General features: G+C 37.1%; 2 protein-coding genes across 2 annotated transcripts in view; one reads left to right on the top strand and one right to left on the bottom strand.

The window, feature by feature from the left end:
• Positions 1-489: 489 nt before the first annotated feature.
• On the top strand, positions 490-7339 carry noxo1a (NADPH oxidase organizer 1a). The gene is made up of 8 exons (XM_059978663.1): positions 490-892; positions 1054-1134; positions 1223-1298; positions 1532-1712; positions 1853-2055; positions 3305-3403; positions 4359-4491; positions 4958-7339. Exons 1-8 carry the CDS (start codon positions 830-832, stop codon positions 5631-5633), a joined length of 1512 nt encoding a protein of 503 aa, XP_059834646.1. The 5' UTR covers positions 490-829; the 3' UTR covers positions 5634-7339.
• Positions 7340-20610: 13271 nt separating this feature from the next.
• The window catches only part of tbl3 (transducin beta like 3), a 74670-nt gene continuing 69885 nt past the window's right edge, over positions 20611-25395 (bottom strand). The window contains exons 21-23 of the mRNA XM_059979567.1: positions 23048-23206; positions 22236-22326; positions 20611-21473 (exon numbers count right to left, since the gene is read on the bottom strand). Of these exons, the coding sequence (XP_059835550.1) occupies positions 21110-21473; positions 22236-22326; positions 23048-23206 (614 nt within the window). The 3' untranslated portion in view covers positions 20611-21109. The remainder of the gene's footprint in view (positions 21474-22235; positions 22327-23047; positions 23207-25395) is intronic.

The following is a 25395-nucleotide window of genomic DNA, read 5'->3' as shown; positions in this document are numbered from 1 at the left end:
AGAAAACCGCCAAGCCTCTTCTTCGCGCAGGGGGGAGAGGGTCAGGTGCATCTCAGAGGTCATTTGGCAGGGCATGGGGCGGAGGAACAGCCGGGCCAAGGTCTGCCGTTCCAGTGTTTCAATGCTTCAACTCACCCTGGTCCACAACAACACAAGCCTGAAGAGTGAGTGTGTGTGTGTGTGTGTGTGTGTGTGTGTGTGAGTGTGTGTGTGTGGGGGGGGGGGTGTGTGTGTGAGTGTGTGTGTGTGTGTGTGTGTGTGTGTGTGTGTGTGTGTGTGAGTGTGTGTGTGTGTGTGTGTGTGTGGGGGGGGGGTGTGTGTGAGTGTGTGGGTGTGTGTGTGTGTGTGTGTGTGTGTGTGTGTGTGGGTGTGAGTGTGTGTGTGTGTGTGTGTGTGTGTGGGGGGGGGGGGGGTGGATGGTTGGATTTTCCAGCATCTGCTCATTTTCTCACACTGGTCCATTATTTATTTATTGGTTCATTTTGGTTTCCTGTCTGCGGGACTATTTCCCAAGCATTTTGCATCCTACCTGAAATTCTACGATGCAAAACATTTCCCACTGCGGGTCACGGAAGTAGTTAGCGTCACTGTAGAATTTCCTTCCCGTTAACAGCAAAGAGCAGAAACTCCAGAATGTGACTAGGCTACGGGAGTGGTCTGAACATTGACACTGCCGCGCCGCGACGTCACCTGGCTGGCAAAGAGGGAGGAACAGGTATCCCTATAAATACTCCGACAACAGTCACAAACTCCGACAACAGTCACAAACTCAGAGAACAGAGTCAGAAACTTAGAGCTCTGGTGAAGCATCGGACTACTGGGAGCAAAAATGTACAAAAGATTTCCGCTCAACGTTCGAATCATTGGATTAATACGACACAAAAAGCAAAAGGTAATCTATTTTATAACTATTTATAAATAGATGCAAATAACGTCCCGTCCTGTATTATTCGAGTATCAGGTTAAAATGTTGTCCTCATTCCCCGTGTTCTTTAATAGTTCTATTAGCTGTACGTTAGTATTTATATTAAACAATTTTTTTTTCATTCACAGTCTTACCTTGCCTCCGTTCTGTGGTCGGATCGAAATGATGTTATTGTGTACAGAACGTTTGACGAGTTTAAGAAACTCCATGTAAGTATTCCAAAACTAGATAACTTTTAAACAACCCCTCTTCTGTAGTGCTGGCATATTTATCTATTTTACTTCTTCTGAATGACAGAAAACGGTTGTAAAGAAGTTCCCGTTGGAGGCAGGGCGCATTAAAAAGTCGGATCGAATGATTCCAAAATTCCAAGGTAAGATGAATGTAAACTTGAGATCAAAAACCCAAAACTCAACTACAGAATTATGTGTCTTGGTTTTGGTAAATGTTAATAAAACTATAAGAAATAATCTTAATTCTTGAGATAAACTTTACATGGCTCGCGTTACTTTAAAACAATCTACTCGTCAATTTGTTCAGTAACTATCACCAAAAGTGCTCTACTGATGACCTCTCAGAATGTGAAGTATTTTGCCTACCTTGCAGATGTTTCCCGGAAGGAAAAACGGCGCACTCAAGTGAGTAAGTCGGTCCTCAGAATGGGCATACTGGAACATTACTGCTCCGAGCTATTGCGAACCAGTGTTAAAATCTCAGAGGATCAAGATGTTATCCAATTCTTCCTCCCCACCGAAAGTGACTTGGCGCCGTCTTTCCCCTCGGACAGGTGAGCTTACGAAGTACAAATCAGTCCATCCAAAAAGTTATTAGGGGTTACTTGAATTTGTACCTGGTTACCCCAGTATCAGATCTCTAAAGATTATTTCCCGTTGATCAGTTGTATTGATACAAACCTTGTCTTTGTAGTGTTATCATCATGCCATCTGCAATCGGACGGAGAAAGAATACATGGAAGCGCACACGCGCAAAAAGTATCGAAACCATCACGCAGCCGATGGCCTCGGAGAGTTACAAGTGCATTGCTACTTATGAGGGAAAAGATACCAGGAACAATCCGTTTAAGGTGTTGGAGGACGAAGTAGTTGATGTCATTACCAAGAACCCATCAGGTATATTTTTTTGAAACAAACCCGGACTTCCTCTTTGCAGTCACATCACGGGAGCAGATAGGAGATCGATTATTTAGTTTGAGGAACACACACACACAATGCTGGAGGAACTCAGTGGGACTACCGAAGTGTTTAAGCCCGAAACATCGACTGTACTCTGTTCCAGAGATGCTGTCTGGCCTATTGAGTTCCTCCAGCATTTTGTGTGCGTTGCTCGGATTTCCAGCATCTGCAGATTTTCTCCTGTTTGTGATTTAGTTTGAGGACCCATTGTGATGCGTAGTGCTTTGCTTAGGGATGAGGAGACTCGATCAGCTCTGCTACTGAAAGGTTCCAATTCTGCAGTTTCAATTAAACGTATTTTGGAGAAGGTTCTTAAACGTCCATTAGAAAATATTAATGATATAAAACAGCCCTGATTAGGTGTGGTGTGGCAGAAACAATGTTATGTGGCACTATAGCTCACTCCAGTAATTAAATGGAAGTTTCCAGAAAAAAAAGAAATCCAAACGATTTTTAGTGGGTGGTTCAGACTAAGCATTGGTGTAGCTGTTCAACATTTCAACAAATACAAGAACTAGTATGTTTTGTAATTCATTTTGTTAAAATGAAAGTGATAATTACCACCAAAGCAGATCATAAGTTTGATGGGAATAAACCAGAAAACAATAGAAATGTTCATCAGGTCAGTCAGCACATATGGGGAAAAGCATTTAATATTGATAGGCACTCATCAGAAACTGAACTATTAACTCTGCCTCACTCTGCAAATCAAGTATCCAAGATAAAGTTAACTTTCTTTGTCACATGTGCATTGAAACGTTCAGTGAAATGTGGTGTTTATGTCAAATTAAACCAGTGAGGATTGTGCCAGGCAGCTGGCTGGTATCACCACACTTCCAGCACCACAATTCACTAACCCTAACCGTACGTCTTTTTGGAATACGGGAGGGAACTGAAGCATCCGGCATACCCGGAGGAAATCCACATAGTCATGGGGAGAACGTACAAACTCCTCACAGACAGTGGTGGGAATTGAACCCCAATCGGTAACTGCAAGTGGTACAAAGCAAAGCACTAACTGCTACACTACTATGTATCTGTAGCTGTAGAGAGAATTTCCAGAATTTTCTATGTAATTCCACGCCCTCCCCAATGTCTGCATTATTTGATCACAGCAATAGATGTTTGATGTAGATATTCACATGAAAACTTCTTGATCTAAAATGTCACAAAATTTGTTTTGTAGGCTGGTGGCTTGTGGAAAATGAACGGAAACAGTTAGCCTGGTTTCCTGCTCCTTATCTCAGGAGTCTCATGTCTATGCCATTGGAGAGTGAAATAGATGGTAAGTTCAATATGTCCAGGCATCTCTTTGAGTACTGGAGTGTCACCCAGAAGCAACAGAAGATGCTAGAGAAAGACAGTGAGTCAGGCAGGATCTAAAAGGGCAACGGATGGCTGATACTTCATGTCTGTATTCTTCAGCTGCCCAGTTGACTATCCATTTCCCTCCATGCAGGCTGCTTTACTCTCTGAAATGGGTCTCCATGTATCACAGAAACTAGATTTAACAAAAATTAGCATGGGGCAATTAGAGATGAGATCAATACCAAAGGACTGTAGGGACATCATTTATATATGATCTCTGCAGTATAATATACAAATCTCTTGACAATTTCTAATTTGTATACTAGAAAACTTAAATTATTTTGCATATTAATTAAAATCAAAATCAGGTTTATTATCACCAGCATGTGTCGTGAAATTTGATAACTTAGCAGCAGCAGTTCAATGCAATACATAATATAGAAAAAAATAAACAAAATAACAGTCATAATAAATAAATAATAATGAAGTTAGTATGATAGTATTTAAGGCACGTAGACAGCTTGTAATTGAACACTTAATAACTTGTAGAATTTATCTCTTCTCCTCAACCTTAAACAGCTCTTCTATCTTTTTCTTAATTTGGCACTGTTTGGCATCTATGAAAGCTATCACACTGTTAAATTCCAGAGTCTGATTCTGTGCTACATTCAGGCTGAAAGAAAATACAAAATTAAGACCCACATTTTGAGCCATTAAACCCCAATATCAATTGCATTCCAGAAAATTATCTAAAAATGTCAAGATGTGCTTATTTTCTCCTCTTTTACCTTTATAATTGACAAGTGAAAGCTAATTAAGATCCCTGTGTTTTTTGTAGATCTTATTTAAGTGGAAGGCAATGTCTTAATATACATCAAATAATTATTTAGCAACATCAACATGTTTGAAAAAATAATTTTGGTCTTTTTCAGTTTCTGTAGATTATGGATCTCAGTATTACGCTATTGAAAGCTATGAAGCAAAGAATGAAGATGAACTATCCATGCATGTTGGAGCCATGGTTGAAGTCTTAAAGAAATCTACTGATGGATGGTGGCTTGCCAGGTTTGTCTTACTTTCTTCTTAATTCTTCACCAATAGTGTCAGCGATAAATTGTGAATTACATCTAATCAGCAAGATTTGTACTTGATTTGAAATTATTAATAATTATGTAGCTTCTAAATGTAGCAAAATCTTTGATTTAAATTTGTGACAAAGTAAAATAGCTTTTTAAAAAGTTTATCATCATCCCATTCAGGATATCTCAAAATGCTTCATAGCAATGAATGTTATAAAATATAGTTCCCACTGTTATTGTTTCAAGTGTAAATATTGAGTCTAAAAAACACCTTCATTATATCAAGGCATAGCTAAATAGGAAATGGCATCAGGACTTTTGGAGTCTGGGAGAAATTCTAAATGTGCTCTAATTAGTATCAACAATTTACAAAGCATTAAATTTACCACTGTGCATTTTGAAAACTGTGAAGCAACTTAAAGACTAACTTTCATGATTTTATTGATAAACAGGTATAATGGACGGTCTGGATATGTCCCATCTGTCTATCTTCAGCAGTACAGAAACCCGCATTCAAAATTCCAGTTCCTCACCAAGGCAACCATGTACAAATCTACCCCAAACCTCAGTCTTCCTGACAAAGATCCATATATTCAATCAAGTAATGCAGAATCGGACAATACTAGCCATTATTTGTCAACTACAAATACCAAAGATGTCACCAAAAGACTGTATCAGCAAAAATCAATGTCTATTAACTGCTTGACTGATGAAAACGTATTTGACAATGAGTTAAACTTTCATGATGTAGATCAGTCAGAAAATTTGAGTGATGATGGTAGCATGTCCACTGTAAGTTCAAACAAGTCACATTTATCTGAAGACAGCGGTTCAGACAGTCTCAACAGCTCTCAAAGCTCTGTTGACATGTCAGAACTGCTTGAAAAGAACCAATTCACATCTAAAAATCTGAATGATTCTGATGAGAAAGGGAGTGATTTAAGAAACATCCTTGAAGCTTCCACAAGTGAGAATAACTCTACTGCAAATCCAGTACCCAAGATACCACCAAGGCCACAGAGAGAAGAAATACTGTCAAGATGTACAACCTTAACCAAGAACATGATTATGAAATCCCAAAATAATTTTGCCATTAAACATACCAAAAAAGTTGAAATCACTCATTGAGAGTTTCAGTGAGAAATGAACTATTGTTTCTATTCAAACAATAAGCAAGTTAACAAAAGTATGCAGAAGCTGCAGTTTTTATATATTCATTTGGAAAATTTGGTAACCAGATTTTCCAATATCTTATTAGTTTAAAGATTTGTTCTGGTTAATGTGCCATTTTTTACTTAAAGGATTTAATATTTCAATCCTTAAATTCTGTCACAAAGAACATTAACTACCATATTATTTTTTAAAAAGTCTTCAACTGCATTGCAGTCTTTATCTTGTACCACAGAAGTGTAGCGTTTAGCACTACGTTATTAGAGCTCAGGACATCGTGGATCAGTCCTGGCGTCCTCTGTAAGGAGTCTGTACGCCCTCCCCATGAAATGCAGGGCTTTTCTCCCGACACTCCAGTTTCCTCCCACGTTCAAAGACAAATCTGGTAAGTCAATTGGCCATTGCAAATTGTCCCGTGATTAGGTAGGATCAGGGTTGTTGGGGGCTGCTGGGCTGTGCAGCTCGATGGATTGGAAGGCTCTATCCTGTGCTATATTTCTAAATAAATAAATAAACTGAGGTGGTATTTAACTCTATACACTAGTGTAATTTCAATGAAAATGATTATGTAACTCTAGATTTATTATATAATTCTAGAAAGTCATAGTGAGCTAAACCTAGGAATAATTTTCAATAGATTAATCATAATGACAAAATGTACATAAATTTAATTACTTAATTGAATAATTTAATCAATATAAGTTGTTCAATGAATAAATTAGTTCTCAGTTAGAGATACCATCATACAAGTTTGAGAATCAAAAAAAATACCAACTCCAGACTCTGGAAATATGAAGTAAAAACTGAAAATGCTGAAAATACTCAGCAGATCAGGCAGCATCTGTGGAGAGGGAGACAGAGCCAGCACTCAAGGTCAAAGACCCTTTTTCAGAACTTTCTTTGATCAAGGTATGTGAGGGAAATACAATGGTGTTTCAATGAAGCTTGAAAATGCAAACAAGTGTTCTATTGGAAACCTCAGTTGCCGTAATTTTTAAAAAATGTGGATCTGCCATCAGATAATTTTAAAAGGCAGTATACCATTACAATGTTTGTCCATGCTAGTGTGTAAACAACATATTTCTTTACTGCTCCCGAAACAATCAAATATGCCATTTTATTGCATCAAAATTGTTAAAAGTTAGTTCAATAATGTGAACTAATACACTTTTAATGGATGACTGTCAATTGACAAAAAGCTACAGGATATATCTACAATTCTCTTGTATACTTTTTCTTTCAAAAAGAATTAACAAAATATTGAGTATCAAGCAAGGGTAATACTAAACTTTCAGTAACTGGAACTTGGGCCCTCACTTGTAAAATTTTGTGGTACCTTAACTTTGTGTATAAAGTAGGCATATGAACAAACAACTGTGGACAATTTAAAGAGTGCAAGAACACTACATTATCACCTATTGAAAGGAAAATCAGTAGTGCTATCTGAATACAGTCGTTAGACAATTGTTGAATTAAAATTTGAATGTACAGTATTGTATTTTCCATAATGGAAAACATATGTTTTATTATCTATCACCTACTTATATTAAGACATGTTACCATGGAGGATAAATATTTTGTTTTGCTTATTCTGTCCTCTGTGTTTACGTATTCTTGGTTCCTTTGTTCCATTGTATACTTTCTTTATAAATATGTTAAATTTACCATATATATTATATTTTAAAGTTTTAATAAACTTATATAAGTATGTGTTATGTGTGAATACGCTTCATTTATTGCCTGAAGGAACTTGTTTGACTTAGCTTGGAAAAGAAAACAACTCTTCTACACACACGTTGGTTATTTAAATTATTGTAATACAATCAAAAGCTACTCCTCGTCCCCATTTTAGATTCACGGCATCTTCAGATTTTTGATTTTCAGAATGCCAGATAAATAACACATTAGCTTGGCCAGGGTTAGAGCAGGTATTTGTAGCCATGGATCCACAGCAAAATGTCTGTAGGTAAAAATTCTGGATTCCGAAATACAACTGGCCCCAAGGATTTCGGATAAGGGATTGTGGACCTATATTGCATGCATCACAGGAATCTACAGTGTTAAAGACACATTTGATTTGTCAGTGTTCATTCTGCTATTCAATGGTATATTAAATTCAATTGTAAATTAAGTGGGATGCAAATCATTTGCCCGACCTGAAACAAAACATTTATCAGACACTTAATATTAAAATTTTGCTGCGATTCTTAGTCCAGTTGCTCTGTAGAACATTTCACACACCTTTTTCACTTTATGAACAACACACACAACTGCAAGAACTCAGCAAGGCAAGCAGCCTTCATACGAACACGGCCAGAATCTCAGGGTGACATATACTTTGGTATTAAATTTACTTTGAACTTTAAACAGATCTGTACAGCCTTGAGCGGACTATTTATTCTCCTCTATTGACACTGCCTGAATTGCTTCGTTCCTCTTGCATTTTTGTGTGTTGCTTAAGATTTCCAGCCTCTGCAAAATCTCTTGTGTTCATTTATAAAGAGTAAATATCTCCTCATAGTATTGTGATTATACATGGTCAACATTCGTGCAGATATTGGTGAAGTTGAAACCATGCTTCTTTCAAAGGCTTTGTGAAATTCATTTTATTCCGAGGCAACACATTTGCCAATGTCCAATAATTTAATAGCTGTGTAAAATTTCTATGGCAAGCCATTCTTAGTTCTACCGATCACCTGCATTCTACACTTCGTGGCCACTTATCAGGTACAACTGTACACATTCTCATTACTGCAAAATCTAATCTGCCAATCATGTGGCAGCAACTCAATGCATAAAAGCATGTAGATGTAGTCAAGCTGCTCAATTGTTATTCAGACCAAACATCAGAATGGGAAAGAAGTGATCTAAGTGACTTTGACCGTGGAATGATTGTGTTGGTGCCAGGTGTACTGGATAGAGTATCTCAGATCCTGCTGATCTCCTCAGATTCTCACACACACAACAGTCTCTGGGGTTTGCAGAGAATGGCATTAAAAACAAACAAAAAAGTCTAGGGAGTAGCATTTCTATGGGCAAAAATGTCTTGTTAATGAGAGAGGTCAGAGGAGAATAACCAGACTGGTTCAAGCTGGCAGTAATTCATGCATTACAACAGTGGTGTGCAGAAGAGCAACCCTGAATGCAAAACATGTTAAAACATTTTAAAGTGCATGGGCTACAGCTGTAGAAGGCCAAGAACATGTCTAAGTACACTCAGTGGCTACTTTATTAGGTACATCTTCTCCCTAATAAAGTGGCCACTATGTGTATGAATCCTGGTTCTTTATTGCCTTTAAGACAGTCTATTCCTCTATTTGTTTCCTCCATTACTTAAGACTCTAAAACAGGGGTTCCCAACCTTTTTATGCCATGGACCCCTATAATTAACCAAGGGGTCTGTGGACTTTGCCATTTATTGTTGTTTTGTTGGCAAACATAGAATCTTTAGTCATTTATGTAATTGAAAATGACTACGGTTCTAGCACTGATCATTCAGGCATTCCATTAATCACAGGTCGAAAGTAACCTGTCGATCCCGAATGTCTATTTCCTGTGCAATACCTATCACTGGCATTTGTTAAATTCTCTGTAACTTCCTTATTCCCATAAAAATACCCTTGTCTCATATTGTTTATTTCTTATATTCTTCCTTTTCAAACTCAGAGATTTTCTTTCATTTTTTTGTCAGCTCTTCAATTTTCATTGATCATCTTTGTAGGTTTCTAATACTTGCATGCCCCCCGGGCTTACTTCTACGCTTTTGATTGTATTTTCCTAGCTCTCATGCCACCTAAACCGTTTTTAGCTAGCCAATTGGAATCATATGCCCTGTGGAGCGTTTATTTCTCAAGGGAATGTATATTCCTTAAAAATCATAAAACCTTTCCTTCTTTCTTTCTTTTTACAATATTTTTATTCAGAAGAAAAAAAAGATTTACAGAGTGCAACACAAAGATACATCTCAACATAACTTGTGTACATTCATATATTGTAATAAAATTGATCAAAATGTTATAGCATAACACATAAAGGTATACCACTCTGTAATCAAAAATTTAAAGATAAGTCATACATCATAAAAGAAATTTTTTTATATATAATCAAAGTCAACCCCTACCAACAGCCAAAGAAAAAAGCTGATGGATGACAATGGATAATTAGAAAAAAAACATATTCACTTAAGAAGAGAAGATAAAAAATATACATAAAAGTCTGTGCACTGTTAAACTTTATAAATTGGAAAAGTAATTTAGGAAAGGTCCCCAAATATCATAAAAAGATTGTTTTGAATTTAAGACTGAGCAGCGGATCTTTTCTAAATTTAAATGCGACATAATATCACATAGCCATTGAAGATGTATAGGAGGGGTAGACTCCTTCCATTTAAGCAAGATTGCTCTTCTTGCTAAAAGAGAGGTAAAAACTAAAACCTGTCAGTTAGGAGTATTTAAAGTTATATCTTCATTTGCAATAATACCAAACAAAGCAGTAAGGGGATTTGGGTCAAATTGGACCCTAAAAAGTTGAGAGAAGTTATTAAATTCTTATCGCCAAAACTTTTCAATTGTAGGGCAAAACCAAAACATATGAATTAAAGAGGCATCAGCAGAGTTGCATTTATTACAAAGCGGAGAAACATTCAGGTAAAAACTGGAGAGCTTCTGTTTAGAAATGTAAGCTCTATGAACCACTTTAAATTGTAGAAGAGAATGACGAGCACAGAAAGATGATTTATTAACCCGTTTAAGAATTTTATTCCATCTATCATCAGAAATCTGACAATTTAGGTCATCCTCCCAAGCTTTTTTTATTTTATCTAAAAAGTCTTGTCTAGAATCAATCAACAAGTTTTAGATACCAGTAATAGAACCATTAACAAAAGGTTTTAAATTTAAAAGATCGTCCAGTAAATTTTTATCAGGACCTATAGGAAAAGTAGCTAATTGGAAACGTAGAAAATCTCTAATTTGAAGGTATCTGTAAAAATGTGATTTTGGGACTGCAAATTTATTTGACAATTGGTCAAATGAAGCAAGAGATCCTGAGATAAACAGGTCCCAAAAGCACTTAATACCTAGTTCATCCCAATCCTTAAAGACTTTGTCAGTCATGGAAGGGATAAAAAAAATTAAGGAGAATGGGAGATGATAATGAAAAATTCGCTAAACCAAAAAATTTTCTAAATTGAGACCAGATCCTTAAAGTTTGCTTAACAATTATGTTATCTGTTGTTTTATTTGCTGAAAAAGAAGAGCGTGATCAGAGAGACAATAGAGGAATTTTTTACAGAATTAACTTCTAAGGAGACCCATGATGGGCAATCTTTATGACAACTATAGAAAGTAATATTCCTTATATTGGCAGCCCAATAGTAAAACCTAAAATTGGGTAGGGCTAGTCCATCCATCGCTTTATTTTTTTGTAAGTAAACTTTACTTAAACGAGCTTGTTTATTATTCCAAATATAAGAGGTTAAAATTGAATCTAAAGAATCAAAGTACGTTTTAGGAATAAAAATAGGGAAGGCCTGAAAAAGATATAAAAATTTCGTAAGAATCTTCATTTTAATCAAATTAATTCGGCCAATTACGGATAAAGAAAGAGGGGACCATTTAGAAAGCGTCTTTTTCACATAATTCAATAAGGGGTTTAAATTTTCTTTGAATAAATTCTTGAAGTTTTTAGTAATTGCTACACCTAAATATGTAAATTGACTTGTAACAACTTTGAATGGAAATTTGGCATTTGATGACATTAGGTCATTTAAAGGAAATAGCTCACTTTTATGTAGGTTCAACTTATATCCTGAAAAAGAACTAAACTGGGAGATTAAAGAAAGAACCAAAGGTAAAGAAGTTTCAGTGTTAGAGATAAAAAGTAAGATATCATCAGTGTATAATGAAATTTTATGAGACATACCTTCCCTTAGTATACCTGAAACGTCCTTAGCTTCTCGAAGTGCTATTGCTAAGGGTTCTATAGCTAAAGCAAAAAGTAAAGGACTAAGAGGACATCCTTGCCTAGTTCCCCGCTGTAATTTAAAGGGCTTAGAAATTTGGGAGTTAGTAATAACCTGAGTGGTAGGAGACAAGTAGATTAATTTAACCCAACAAATAAAATTAGGCCCAAAATTACACTTTTCTAAGGTCTTAACAAGATAATTCCACTCAATCCTATCAAAGGCTTTTTCTGCATCTAAGGATAATATACACTCTGATATTTTTTTGGTTGGTGAATATATCACATTCAATAACCGACATATGTTAAAATGTGAGTAACAATTTTTAATAAATCCTATCTGGTCATGTGATATAATAGATGGTAGAATATTTTCAAGTCTTCGAGCTAAGATATTGGCTAAAATTTTTGCATCAACATTTAATAAAGAAATCGGTCTGTATGAAGAACATTCAGCTGGATTTTAATTTTTTTTTAAGAATAAGAAAAATAGAAGCTTCATAAAAAGATTGAGGGAGTTTACCTGATTTAAAGGACTCTGATAAAACAGAGGATAAATAAGGTGTAAGTAACGTAGTGAAAGTTTTATAAAACTCCCCAGGAAAGCCATCAGGTCCTGCGGTCTTACCAGAATGTAAAGCACGTATAGCCTCAGCCACTTCATTGGAAATAGGCTGATCTAACTGTGTTAGACTATCAGCAGACAATGTAGGAATGCTGATATTACTGAAAAAAGCATTCATATAGGTATCATCTGAAGAAGAGTCAGACTGATACAACTTATGGTAAAAGTCTTTAAATACGTTGTTAATTTCAGAATGGTCGGATGTCTTAGTTCCATTATCTTTAAAAATTTCTGTGATTTGACGATTAACTGTAAAAGATTTTAAGTGATTGGCTAATAAACTACCAGTTCTATCCCCGTGAATGTAAAATTGAGTTTTATCTCTCAACAGCTGTCGTTCAATTGGGTAAGTCAGCAGAAGATTATACTTGGATTGGATTTCAATACGCTTATTATATATACTTGGATCTAGAGATAGGGCATACTTACGATCAAGATCTTTTAATATCACTGCTAGGTCAGACCTTTCTTTGTCAGCTTTTTTCTTTATATAGGTAAAGAGATAATTTCTCCACAAATATATGCTTTAAAAGTATCCCAGACTATATTACCAGCAGTATCTCCTTTAAAATCTTCTTTAAAGAAAAAAGTAATATAGTTTTCCAAAAACTTTAGAAAATTTTTATCAGATAACAATAAGTTAAAACGCCAACTTCTATTCGGTACAGAGTAAACAGGTAACCTTAAAGCCAGAAGCACAGGTGCATGATCAGACAAAGCAATCTCCTTATAATCACAGGATCGTACCAGTGGAAGCAAGTTTCTATCTATAAAAAAATAATCAATCCGAGAGTACATATGATGAACCTGAGAGAAATATGAATATTCCTTTTCTTGAGGGTGTAAAAAACGCCACACGTCAAGAATACCACATTGAGATAAAAAAGATTTAAAAAGTAAGAATGATTTATTAGTGACAGGGGTTTTACTTGAAGAGCAATCTAATATAGGGTCAAGCCAAAAATTAAAATCTCCACCCATCGTTAAGGAATACCGATTCAAATCAGGCAGAAAAGAGAAAAGACGTTCAAAGAACAAGGAGTCATCTGTATTTGGAGCGTATACATTCGCAAATGCAATTAGGTTACTCCCAAGACTACCGGAAACAATAACAAAGCACCCATTTGTATCAGAAATTACATTATGTTGAATAAAGGATAAATTCTGATCAAACAGGATAGAGACGCCTCTCGATCTAGATTGAAAGGGTGAGTGAAAATGTATACCCTTCCATCCTTTGAAAGAACGTGAAATATCATCTTTACAAATATAGGTTTCTTGGAGAAAGATCATATGAGTTTTAAGTTTCCGGATATAAGAGAAAATCTTATTTCATTTAACAGAGTTATTTAGACCTTTCACATTAAAACTGAGTATATTAATAAAAGAATCCATCAAGTATCCTTTAGTAATGTATAAAAGGTAATCACAGACGTGTAGGTAGTGAATAAGCAAAACAGTAAAAACATCCAATCAGCTTTATAGAAGAACCCATTTCCCCCCTCCCTCCCCACAAAGAGAGAAATCAGCCAAGGGAGGCTGAAGACTAATTCCAACGTTCCCAACCCAAAACTCCGGTGGCTCCAGAAAATATATACATGTATAGCTGCGCTGAATAAACAATTGTAAATATATATATATATATATATATATATATATATATATATATATATATTTTAAAAAATCAAAGTAAACAAGTTTCCTAATTACGATTAAAAAAAACCATGGGAAAATATAAGTATTAGTCTCGGTAAAAAAGGAAAGACAGATAAGGAAAATCAAATATGGAAAATCAATAAGTAAAACAACATGTACTCGCGGGTGCAAGAAAAGAGTAAAGAAACAAATAGATAATTAAAAAGGGAAGCGGTTTAGATAGCTTCCTACATAACACTGAGAGAATATAACGTATTGTTTAAAAAGAACTGCGAAAAACAGCAAAAGAGAAAATGGATGCAGTCTGCCTGCATGTTTTGCATAGTTTGAAAGATAACAAGGCACCAGGTACTTAGTCAAACAAATGATTAAGACTTCGTAAAACCAAGAAACCTTGTTATCAACAAAACACCAATTACTTGAACACCTGAAATTAAAATATTTAACATAAAACAACTCAAAGTTGAATTTAAGGATGGAGACTTTGTAAAAGTTTCTTAGCTTCTTCAGGCTTCATAAACCAAGAAACCTTATTATCAGAAGTAGTAACCTTGAGTTTACACGGATCTCTGAGAGAAAGGCGACAGCCAAGCTTAAAAAGATCAGACATGACCTCTTTAAGCCTGTCTAGCTCTTAGAACTTCCGGTGGATAATCTTGAACGATCCGAAACTGTTGATCACGAAATTGTAATATACGTTTCTTCCTTGATTCACAAAGGATCTGTTCTTTAATCTGATAGTCATAAAAGCGAATGGTAATAGAGCAAGGTTTGGCAGGATCCCAATTAGGCGGGGTAACTCGGTGAATGCGCTCAAAGTTTGGTAGTTCCAATAATATATCAAGGAATAAATCTTTCAGCATTTGAGCACAAAAATCAATAGGTTGATTAACCTCCAGTTTTTCAGGAAGTCCAAGAATTCTGATATTGCACCTCCGGTTCCTGGTCTCCAAATCTGTAAGTTTCTGCAGTAACGCGTCGTATTTTTTAAGTTGTTCCTTAGAAATTTTCTTGAAACCTTCGATATCCTTCTGCAACACCGGCAGAGATTCCTTGTGTAGCTTAATACGAATTTTGTGGTCATTCACAGTCTGCTGTATACTTCAAAGTTTCCAATTAAGCGTTTTCAGTTCAGATTTAACCAGGTCGAAGGAATTCTGTAACAAATCAAACCTGGATTCCAAGTCATCCAGTTTATCCAATTTTTCGAGTTTCTCTGACATCTGTTGAATCATTTCAGTCAAAGCCTCTAAAGTAGTCTCTTTTTTTGACAGCTTACTACTCATGGTGCTCTCACCGAGATAGGTCTAAACAGCAAAGTACGCAAATAATTTTGGAGCACGTAGCTAGTGCAACCTACTCCATTACAGCCACTGGAAGTCCCCAAAACTTTCCTTGAACGTCTGTTACTACTTTAAAAATATACCAATTTACACGAAGCATTAGGCAAAGTTTAATTACTTAATGCCTGAAGCTGTCACCAGTATTATGATGGGCCAGGAAATGCCTCAGCTCTGTATCTTATCCCTGTGGTGACCAACTTTTTCACTTGTTTGTGCAATGTGCTTTATCTGATATATTTAGAGATACCACAGCACAGAATACACCCTTCTGGCTGTGCTGCCCAGCAACCTCTGACAACCCCGACTTAACCATAATCTAATCACGGGACAACTTACAACGAGTAACTAATGTACACAGCAGGTGTTTGGACTTTGGAAGTAAACCAGAGTACCTGGAGAAAACCCATGCATTCCACAGGAAGGATGTGCAGAGACCGCTTACAGAGGACGCCGGGTTCGAACTCACAACTCCGATGCCCCGAGCTGTAATAGTACCCTGCTAACATCTACCATGGCACCCATTTATCTCTAGTTTACATATCTGGAATTTGTTAAGCACTGGCATCTCACTTCAAGTGATAAATTGTTTTTAAGAAATACTGATAATGTAGTTCATTTAACTTTTCTCTCATTTTTTAAAAAACTTCTTTCTCTTATTCTTCCTATTTTTCTTTCACTACACCTCAGCCACTACTTACTCTTGGTCACACTACACAGAGAGGTGGATCCCAGATTGGACTCCTCAGCCACCTGAGGACCCACCAACAGACAGCTCCTTAGGAGAACATCACACTCAACCCTCTTGATTGCACTACTTTCCTTTTGAAAACTACTACAGAATCGGTTTACACAATACTTTCAAGGCAGTGATTTCCAGTTGGTAATAATTCACTAGGATATGAAAGAGATCCTCATTCTCATCAGGATTCTTTTGCCAACAATATTTAGATAACCTCTGGTTATTAATTTTCCTGCTAGTGGCCACTGCTTCACCTTATCTCTAAAAGCCAACATAATTTGAAAACAAGTATTAAGCTTTTTGTTCTCTAAGGAGAACAATCCCTCCATCTCCAGTCTTGCAATGTTACTCAAGTCCCTCTTCCTAGTAGTCTTCCAACCTTCACTAAAGAAGGAATATTCCAAAAGTTGCAGTGGTAAGGGAGATAGATGGGTGGACTGGAACTTGAAAAGGATGAGATACTTTAGTTACCAATGTTAAGCTTAAAGAATGAATCCCAGGTTGGAGGACGGCGCTGCAGAAGTGGTTCAGGGTCACGTTTCTCAGGGTGGCACAGAGGTACAGCTGGTAATGCCACTGTCTCACAGCTCCAGAGGCTGGCTTCAAATGTTAGCAAAGCCAGCTCTGAACCTGGTCCAGGAGCAACAGATCAGGGACCTGCAACAATGGATAAACACCTAAGGAAGGCTGGACAAGGCTTAACCTACAGAGGTCAGAAGTTAAAACACATTAAAGCTGTGCCACAATTTCATAGAGTGCTACAGCACAGAAACTGGCTCTCCACGATGGAAATGGCAATGCAAAGGGAGTGCTCCAAGGCCCTATGAAGCAGTAGAAGACACAAACGACCTTTCAAATTACTCAACTGTCACTATTGGTGTCAGAGTCTGTGGTTCCCATACTGGGCTTACTAACCACTTCAGAATACACAAATTTTTGATCCTGAGAGATTGTCCACAAATGAAAACATATTAAGGTTCTCCGTGCACAACTCACAGGAGGAACAAGGAACTGCAATGTAATTTTGAAGCAAGCAAAGAGCTGTATAAGTTTTATAACTGGCTTCCAGTTGCATTATTATTTAAAAATCTCTAACATCATTATAGCTTTTATGGTTTGAGAAGCTAGAATTACATCTAAGGCTCCAGCTCTCTCTTTTTTAGCTCATCATTGTCTACACTCAGGGCCAGAACATAAGAAATAGGAGCAGCAGTAGGCCACCTGGCCTGTCGAGCCTGCTCCACTATCCAACAAGATCATGGCTGATCTGACCATGGACTCACCTCCACCTACCTGCCTTTTCCCCATAACCCTTAATTCCCCGACTATGTAAAAATCTATCCAACCTTGTCTTAAATATATTTACTGAGGTAGCCTCCACTGCTTCATGGGGCAAAGAATTCCACAGATTCACCACTATTTGGGAAAAGCAGGTCCTCCCTCATCACCGTCCTAAATTTACTCCCCCCCCCCCCCCCCGAATCTTGAGGCTATGCTCCCTATTTCTAGTCTCACCTACCAGTGGGAATCTCGGGAGATGAAAAATGTAAATTGCTTACAGTATTTTAGAAAAGTATGAAGGTGACAAATCTAATCATTAAGTAACCGATGGAGGCCAATGCCATCTCGGGGGGAAATGTGCGGATTCCTTGCACACAGTGGCAGGGGTTGAACCGGGCCACTGGTAACGTAGGGTGATGTGTTATCCCTATCTGAAGCTGGAGGCACTTAGCTCTTGTGGGAATGGACAGTTCATTGGTAGCACAGTAAAATCACTTTTCTTCCCCATCTAGCCGATATCTTCTAAGGTATAGACTCAAGTAGCAGATTGCTGTTGTGAGGTGTCATAGCAAGTGGCTGAGGCAGGTACAACAGTATTTAAGATGCAGTTGGATAATTACACAGTGGAACATAGCCCAATGAGAAATTGGAACTATAAGGGTGGACACTGTGGTCAGCAAGGACTTGTTGGGCCGAAGGGCCTGTATCCAGGCTGTATTGCTCCGTGAATCAGGATTACTTTAATGATAAGGAATTCTGGTCAGCCCTACCAAGAACCATATTCACATCTTCTGCAGGGGTTTGTAGATGAACTGAGCTTGTTACATTATCTATTTAGTAGTTTAAACTAAGTAACATGATTTAATGATGAGCAAAATCGTCAACATAATACATTTTTTTTTTCAAATTACAATGGTCACTTAAAGTCTTTCCATACCCATAATTCATAATGTTAGGTCATTTGGCGAGCAATCCTGTTCTCTCTATATTAATATCTTCAGATTCTACCATTGAACTACACATTAGGCACAATTAGAGAGGCTAATTAACTAATCAACCTGTATGCCCGAGCTTACTTCCATACCTTTGGGATGTGGAAGGAAACGAGATCAGCCAGGGAAAGTTCAACAACCAGAGGGAGAACAGCAAAGCTCCACACAAACACACTGGAGGTAGACTGAGGCCAGCTCCCTGGAATTGTGAGGAAGCAGCATGATTTACCATCAGCACCACACTGCCTCCCACTCACAAAAGCATTCTGCAAATACAATTTCCTAATAAGTAAGAGCTCTATAAACTTGAACTAGGACACAATTAATACGTAGGAGTACTTGCTTGTGGATGTGGCAGACACTCTTCCAGTGATATCTTGCAATAATTTTTAAGCTGTGCTAATTGAAGAAAGATGGGGAAACAGCCATCTGTTTTTGGTTAAGAGCATTGCTTCTATTAATTAAGGGTTTCCTCACCGAAGTTTAGTGTGATAACCAAATGTGGAGATTTGTTTGGGCTTCAAATTTCAAACATTTATTTGTTTGGAGCACCTGGTTACCACTTTCGTATGGCAGTGTACTTGGTCAGGTCATGAGGCTACAGCACGAGGTAGTCTGAATCTTAATATAAGTGATGGCTTGGGAGTCTCAGCTGCTTTAGCACAATGTCCAGAAAGGTGTTTATGATGCTCATGGCTTTAAAGACAATTCTGATTCGTTATTTTGAAACCAGATGAAGTCTCCTTCCTTTCTCATCCACTTTGCTTTTGGTAGTCCTGCTGCATTTTAATCATGGCTTTCCATGCAGATGGCTTGGAAGCTGCTGGGTCCTTGGGCACTTTCATGAGATTGTGGATACATTTCAGTATACAAAAGAGTAAAGACCTGCTCACAAGCCCTTGGGAATCTTTGGGGGAAAAAATAATTGAATCACATTCTTCTCTGAAGAATCATGTTTCAGACCCTCCAAATCTTGGACATCTTGGTCTTATTTGGGGAGGCCATCTTAAACGCACACATGCAATTTATTCAGGCTCCAATGAACTTGTGGCAGAACTCACCATGACTGCCACATCTGAAAGTTACTGGTGTACCATCTAATCCCAAGTGAGTGACAGAAAACTGCAAAATATATTTCATTTCTCATTCATCAGGGGACAATTTTTTTTTAAATTTCTCATATACTGGAATTGGGATTTACACATATTAATGGAGCCAACAAGATGCAAGATAGTGAGCACAGAACAACGATATGGTCTTATCCTGGACACAAACTGATTGCATCTCTGTACTGTTAAGTACCCCTAGGGTTCATTTTTTTTCTGTGGCTTCTCACTTTAAAACACTGAAAGAATTGAGACTGACTTTTGTGTTTTTGGATTTCTACTGACTGCAGAGTTGCTGGGTTGCTATGGTGAGCAGCGATTGTTTATACAAGTGGCGGTTTGTTTAGGATAAGCAAGGTCTGATGATCCTCTGTAAGAGGGTCCTCTGGCACAGGGTCAAGATGGTTTCGGTCAATGAAAGACACACAGCAGAAACACGGAAGAAATAGACACTGGATGAGCTTTGAGTGCCCATGGAGGGTGGGTTTTGCTTGCAGTGTGAAAAAGGGGTGATTGTTGGAAGGCTATCAGTGTGTTTTTTTACCGCGTGAAGATGGTACCCTTTTGTGTGGTCAGTTGGTGACTTTAACAGGACTTAGGAGGGCAACGTGGAAGAATCGATGGCATCGGCTTACCTGGAAAACAAATCACCTTTCTCTCTCCTCAATTCTATTCAAGTCAATATCATGAACTGAACTGACTTCATTCCTATACCATTGTAAGACTGTACCATTTACCACCTAAGCTTGAAGAAGTTTGGGGTTTTATATTTACACACTTACATATGCATAAACTCAGCTAACCTGTTTGATTTATCTGGTTTTATTACTATATTATGCAGATATTAATAAATAGTGTTTTGTTTATAGCAAAACAAGATTCCAAGCGTGTTCCATTTCTGCTGGTTCTTTTAACCCGTTATGGGATACATAACAGTACTTACTGCAATTTCAATCTCTGCCCTGCAAAAACAAAATGATCGGAATTAAAAACCATTACAAAGGCCAGAAATGCAAAACCTGAATCCAACTTTATGAATTCTTGGAATGGTACTATTCAATAACAGGAGTAACATTCTACTGGCTTTTGAGATTAACTTTTAATTACTCCATTTTAGCAGAATGTCAAGATTATTCAAACTGAATTGCCCCAATTTGATTACTCACTCTGTGGCCCATGGAAAAACTTTTCCTAAGCTGAAGATAGAAAATGTCCAGGAGAAGATGATTCAACATTCGCAAGGTACATTTTTGATAACATTTAAGTGAATTCAAACGGATTGTTCATTATTTTAGAAAAATTAACATTCAGCATGCCAATGCACAAAACATATGAACAATTTATATTGTAGTTATATGGAGAAAATTTTGAATTATCCTTTTTACCATCACTAAGGTTAAACTGAGCTGTGATAATACTCCATGTAGTAAGCCTTTGTAACATGAAAACCAACGTTTTGCCCAGTGATGATCATAATGATTACAAAAAACTGTGCTTAACATTCTGGAAACTTTATTGTAAATATCTGGCACAGAAAATATAAAATTAGAATTGTCCTTTTTAAAGATCACATGCTTATTTTCATATGAAGGGAAGAAATTCACAAATTATATGGATTAAAACTCCAAATGCATACGTTATGCACAGGTGGAACAAAATACAAATCCGTTAATATTAAGGAATTTTACAGTGTGCTACAAAGATTGCAGCGTTTTGGAAGTTGATGGAGCATCAGTTCTTTTTGGCAGATTTTGATTTCTTTCTGGTATTAGGTCGCTTTTGTTTCACTTTTACTACAGTTATTTTTTCTATCTGATCACCAGCACTCTCATCTTCCTCCAAATCACTGTCACTTTGCTTTTGAGGCTCCAGATTCTCTTTGAAGTACTCCCCACTGGGTGGGAGATGCTTTAGCTTGTTGCAACTTCCATTGTCCGATGCAATAAAGTTAGTATCACTGTCTTCATCTTCTTCAGATTCGTACCTCTGGGTACAAACGTTTGTTGGTATAATAGCCTTTTTGCTCTCATTAGCTGTTTCGTCCAGTGGAAATGATGGCGTGATCTCCATTGCCTCAGTTTGTGGATCAGTATCACTGGGGGATAAAATACCAAAGTGGCAACTCAATGACAAGATTATCTTTAATTGATGAACAGTTCTAATTTCCTCAGATATTGTACTTTCGACAATTGTTGCTTACTCTCAAACTATCAGTTGTAAACATACTACACACTCTGTTACATGCTGGCAGCATTGCTTAGCTGGAATAACATCAAGAATTGGTGGTAGAACTCAGAAGCACTGGTTGCTGTGGCAGGAGAACACTAGGGAATTAAATAAGCAATGTGATACAAATATTTCTGAAATCTATCTGCAGTTAGGGGACAGAATGGATGCAATGTCCACACAGGATTGTTGACAGCTTGTAGTGTGTGATGAGAAAGTACAAATTATAGGGGTGTGCAAAGGTAATAGAATGGCAGTAAGAAGTCTTGAAAATGCTACGCTTACAATTAGTGAGGAAATAAGAGAAAACAAGAGGTGTCATTTCAGCTAGGCAACACTAGAGATACGTTAGTCAAGTAGTTTAGTCATAAGCAATAAAGACTGCAAGGCAATTGAAGACCAACGTTCAGAAATCATCTGTAGGTTTGGTTAGTTGTCTTGGTGTTGTAATAAAGCAAGAAGCCTTTGTGAGAAATTCAAGGTAGTTGGAGGATATATATGATATGGACTATCACACCTTGGTCTCATTTACACTGAAATTGCAATAGTATCAATGGAATTTGCAATTTACTGCACCTCCCTGATAAGTTCAAACATGTACACTTGACAGTTATATATGATGTATACGTACTTGGCTTTCCCAGTCAGTCTCATATTCTGCCACATATAGTCCAAAAACATAGAAGCCTGCAACATCCTGCTGACTCGCTGCAAATGGCGCTCTGTAAGCATTCAATAAAAGGCAAATCAACTCAAGAAAGAAGAATCAGCTCAAGCTAATCATCATCTACCCAAAACCGATGTAAAGTAATGAACATTTCAAGATCACTTGAGAGTCAATAATGGAAGTCATAACTATAGTGTGACTCTGAGCTTTTCTGACTGCGAGTTTTTAGACATGTGTATTCTGGTGCTGAGCAGTAAAAATTGACGAGCATGGTAAATGCATACAACAAAACCATCATAAATTGGAAGAAACATTAACAATTCTTTACAGCTCTGGGGCTAGGCTGTAGCTAAAGCACAGTCCATAAATCTGCTTTGAATCATTATCTTAGATAACGTTTCAGTTAACAACGTATCTCAAGAGATAAAACATATTGCACAATAAAATGATATGAAATTAGTCATATGATAAAGCATGATAACAAAAATCAGAAGTAAAAATAATCATAAGCAATAAAATACCAAATGCTCTTCCTCTTGACCTCTCTCACGTAGTCCTTGCTAAAATGATTTGCATGAAGTTTAATACCTTATGGGAATCTATGTCAATGACAGGAAGTGTCACATGATGGGAAAGGATGAAATTAATGGATTAATCACTCACATTTTATGCACTAACTCTTCAATCTAGTAATACTGAACAACAATGTCAGCTGTACCCAAGGAGACTCACTGAAATCAAACTAAATTACATCAATGGTATAATAGCCAAATTACCAGTATAGGGAATCAGTGCCTCGAGACCAGCCTTAATTCCATTGTACTGAAGAAAATGCTCAGGAGTTTCATTTCTTAAGAGGATCTGGATGACATGCTGAGCTTCATGGCAGTTTTTAGAGTTTGTGTTCCATACCATGCAGAATTTTAAAACAGACTCTAAGGAAAATAAGTACACTAGTTAATTTTTCAGATGCATTTACAGCATGCAATTTACAGTATATGCAACATATACAGTGGAACACAGCTTTAGAAAAAATAACTCTGCAATAGTCAATCTTATCATAGGAGACAATGCAACAAAATTTGTAAGAGCTTATAACTGCACATAGACATGCTGTCTCCAAAATTGATTTGTCTGAATTTAGCCAAATCAGTGCATAATGTCAAACATAAGATCAGGAAAAAAATTCACTCTATGGAAATTGCATTTAAACATTTTATGTTAACTGTTAAATATTATTTTTGATTAAGTAATTATAATATACCACCATAACCATCAGGTGGTTCAATGGAGTTCTTATGAATACAATTTGCAGGTACTTAAAATCTTGTTATTCATAGATGCTGCTTTAACACAGTAAAGATGGTGATGTTTTTGATCCATTTCTAGCTGCATTAATAAAACAGAACCAAGTTTTTAATAAAGCTTGAAAATGATAACATGTTGCAACTAAAGCTGAATGGTGGAACACGTTACATTTGGTGACATACAAAATAGTTTGACTGATGCCGGCTCTTGACCTGTAACGTCAGTTATCCTTTTGCCTCCCCAGATGCTGCTCAACCCACCGAGTTTGTTTGTTTGTTCATTTTTCACTCCAGATTCCTGCATCTACAGTTTACTGTGTCACCATATGACTGCAGCAAGATGTCTTTACTCTTGTTCTCTAATCTTTTTTGGAATAATGGTCAATGGATTGTTTTTCTTCCTAATTACCTGCTGCACCATAACACACAGACAAACGCACATTATATCCCTTCCTGAGGTTCAGTGAGTCAAGATTCTACATAGCTCAGGAATCCATTCTCCGTAACATAAAAACCAATAAACCTTTGTGACAACGTTTCTTTTACCTGTGATCTATCGATGTGCATATGGAACAATGAAGCTCAAAAGGATTAAGGTGACCACGTCTCCCAACATCAAGAAAGAAAGATTCCGATTTGACCTTCTCACACCAAATTTGCACCTGAAGAGCTTTGGTCAAAGTAGTTTCTCACCAGCTTCTCCACTATGCTCTCAGTCTACAATTCTCACTACCTCAATAAAGCAGCCAGCATAATTAATGACACCGTCCACCCTGGACATTCTCTCTTCTCCCTCTCCCATCAGGCAGAAGGTAAAACCCTGAAAACCATCCAGCTCAAGGACAACTTCTACCTCACTGTTACAAGACTCTTGAATGGACATCTTACACGATAAGATGGACTCTTGGCCTGACAATCTTGTTTCGATCCTGGGCTTTATCGCTTGCCTGTACTGTACTTTTTCAACAGCTTTTATACTATATTATGCATTGTTATTGCTTTATCTTTTTCTAACCCAATCCACTGTGTAATGATTTGTATGAGCAGTATGCAAGACATGTTTTTCACTGCATCTTTTCACATGTGACAATAATAAACAAATACCAGTTTTGTAACAGTAAAAGATAATTATCTACCGTAGATTCCGGACTACAGAGCGCACCTGATTAAAAGCCGCATGCTCTAATTTTAGAAAGAAAATCAATTTTGTACTTGTACAAGCCGCACCGGATTTTAAGCCGCAGGTGTCCCACGTTGTAATGTGATATGTTTACACAGAAAGATATTACATGTGAGGATTTTTTAACTTTTAATTAAATCCGTATGGTAACATAAACAAATACATATTGCAAATGCTTTTTTTCGAACAGTGCCTGTAACACAGCTACTTTTAAATATACCTACGTATCGGTAACACACAAATTACGTTGCATATACTTTTTTACTGAACAGTGCACGAACAACATTTCAATATCTCCTAACGACTGGTAAAGAAATATATATACTGCAGCCTACCAGGAAAAGTTATTGATCGCCTTTAACTTAAAAGCTGCATCATATGCTTTTCTTCGAGTGTTTTCCATGTTGATGAGGGTGAGTACAAATGACTGATTTACAATAATTTAATTGTGAAAGTGCGCTTGATTTATCGTACAATTTCATTGGACCTCTGTGAACTACTCATCAATTTTATTGGTCTTGCTATGATCCCAGCCCCCTCCTTTGTGAGAATCACAAGAGCGCCCGTCGAGGGTGGGGGGGGGGGGTAGACCCAGTCGCCCAGTCGGAGAGAGAGAGAGAGAGAGAGAGAAACGTGC

This window comes from Hypanus sabinus, chromosome 9, assembly GCF_030144855.1.
Source record: "Hypanus sabinus isolate sHypSab1 chromosome 9, sHypSab1.hap1, whole genome shotgun sequence".
Lineage (NCBI taxonomy): Eukaryota > Metazoa > Chordata > Chondrichthyes > Myliobatiformes > Dasyatidae > Hypanus > Hypanus sabinus.
This window is presented reverse-complemented; position numbering and strand designations above follow the sequence as displayed.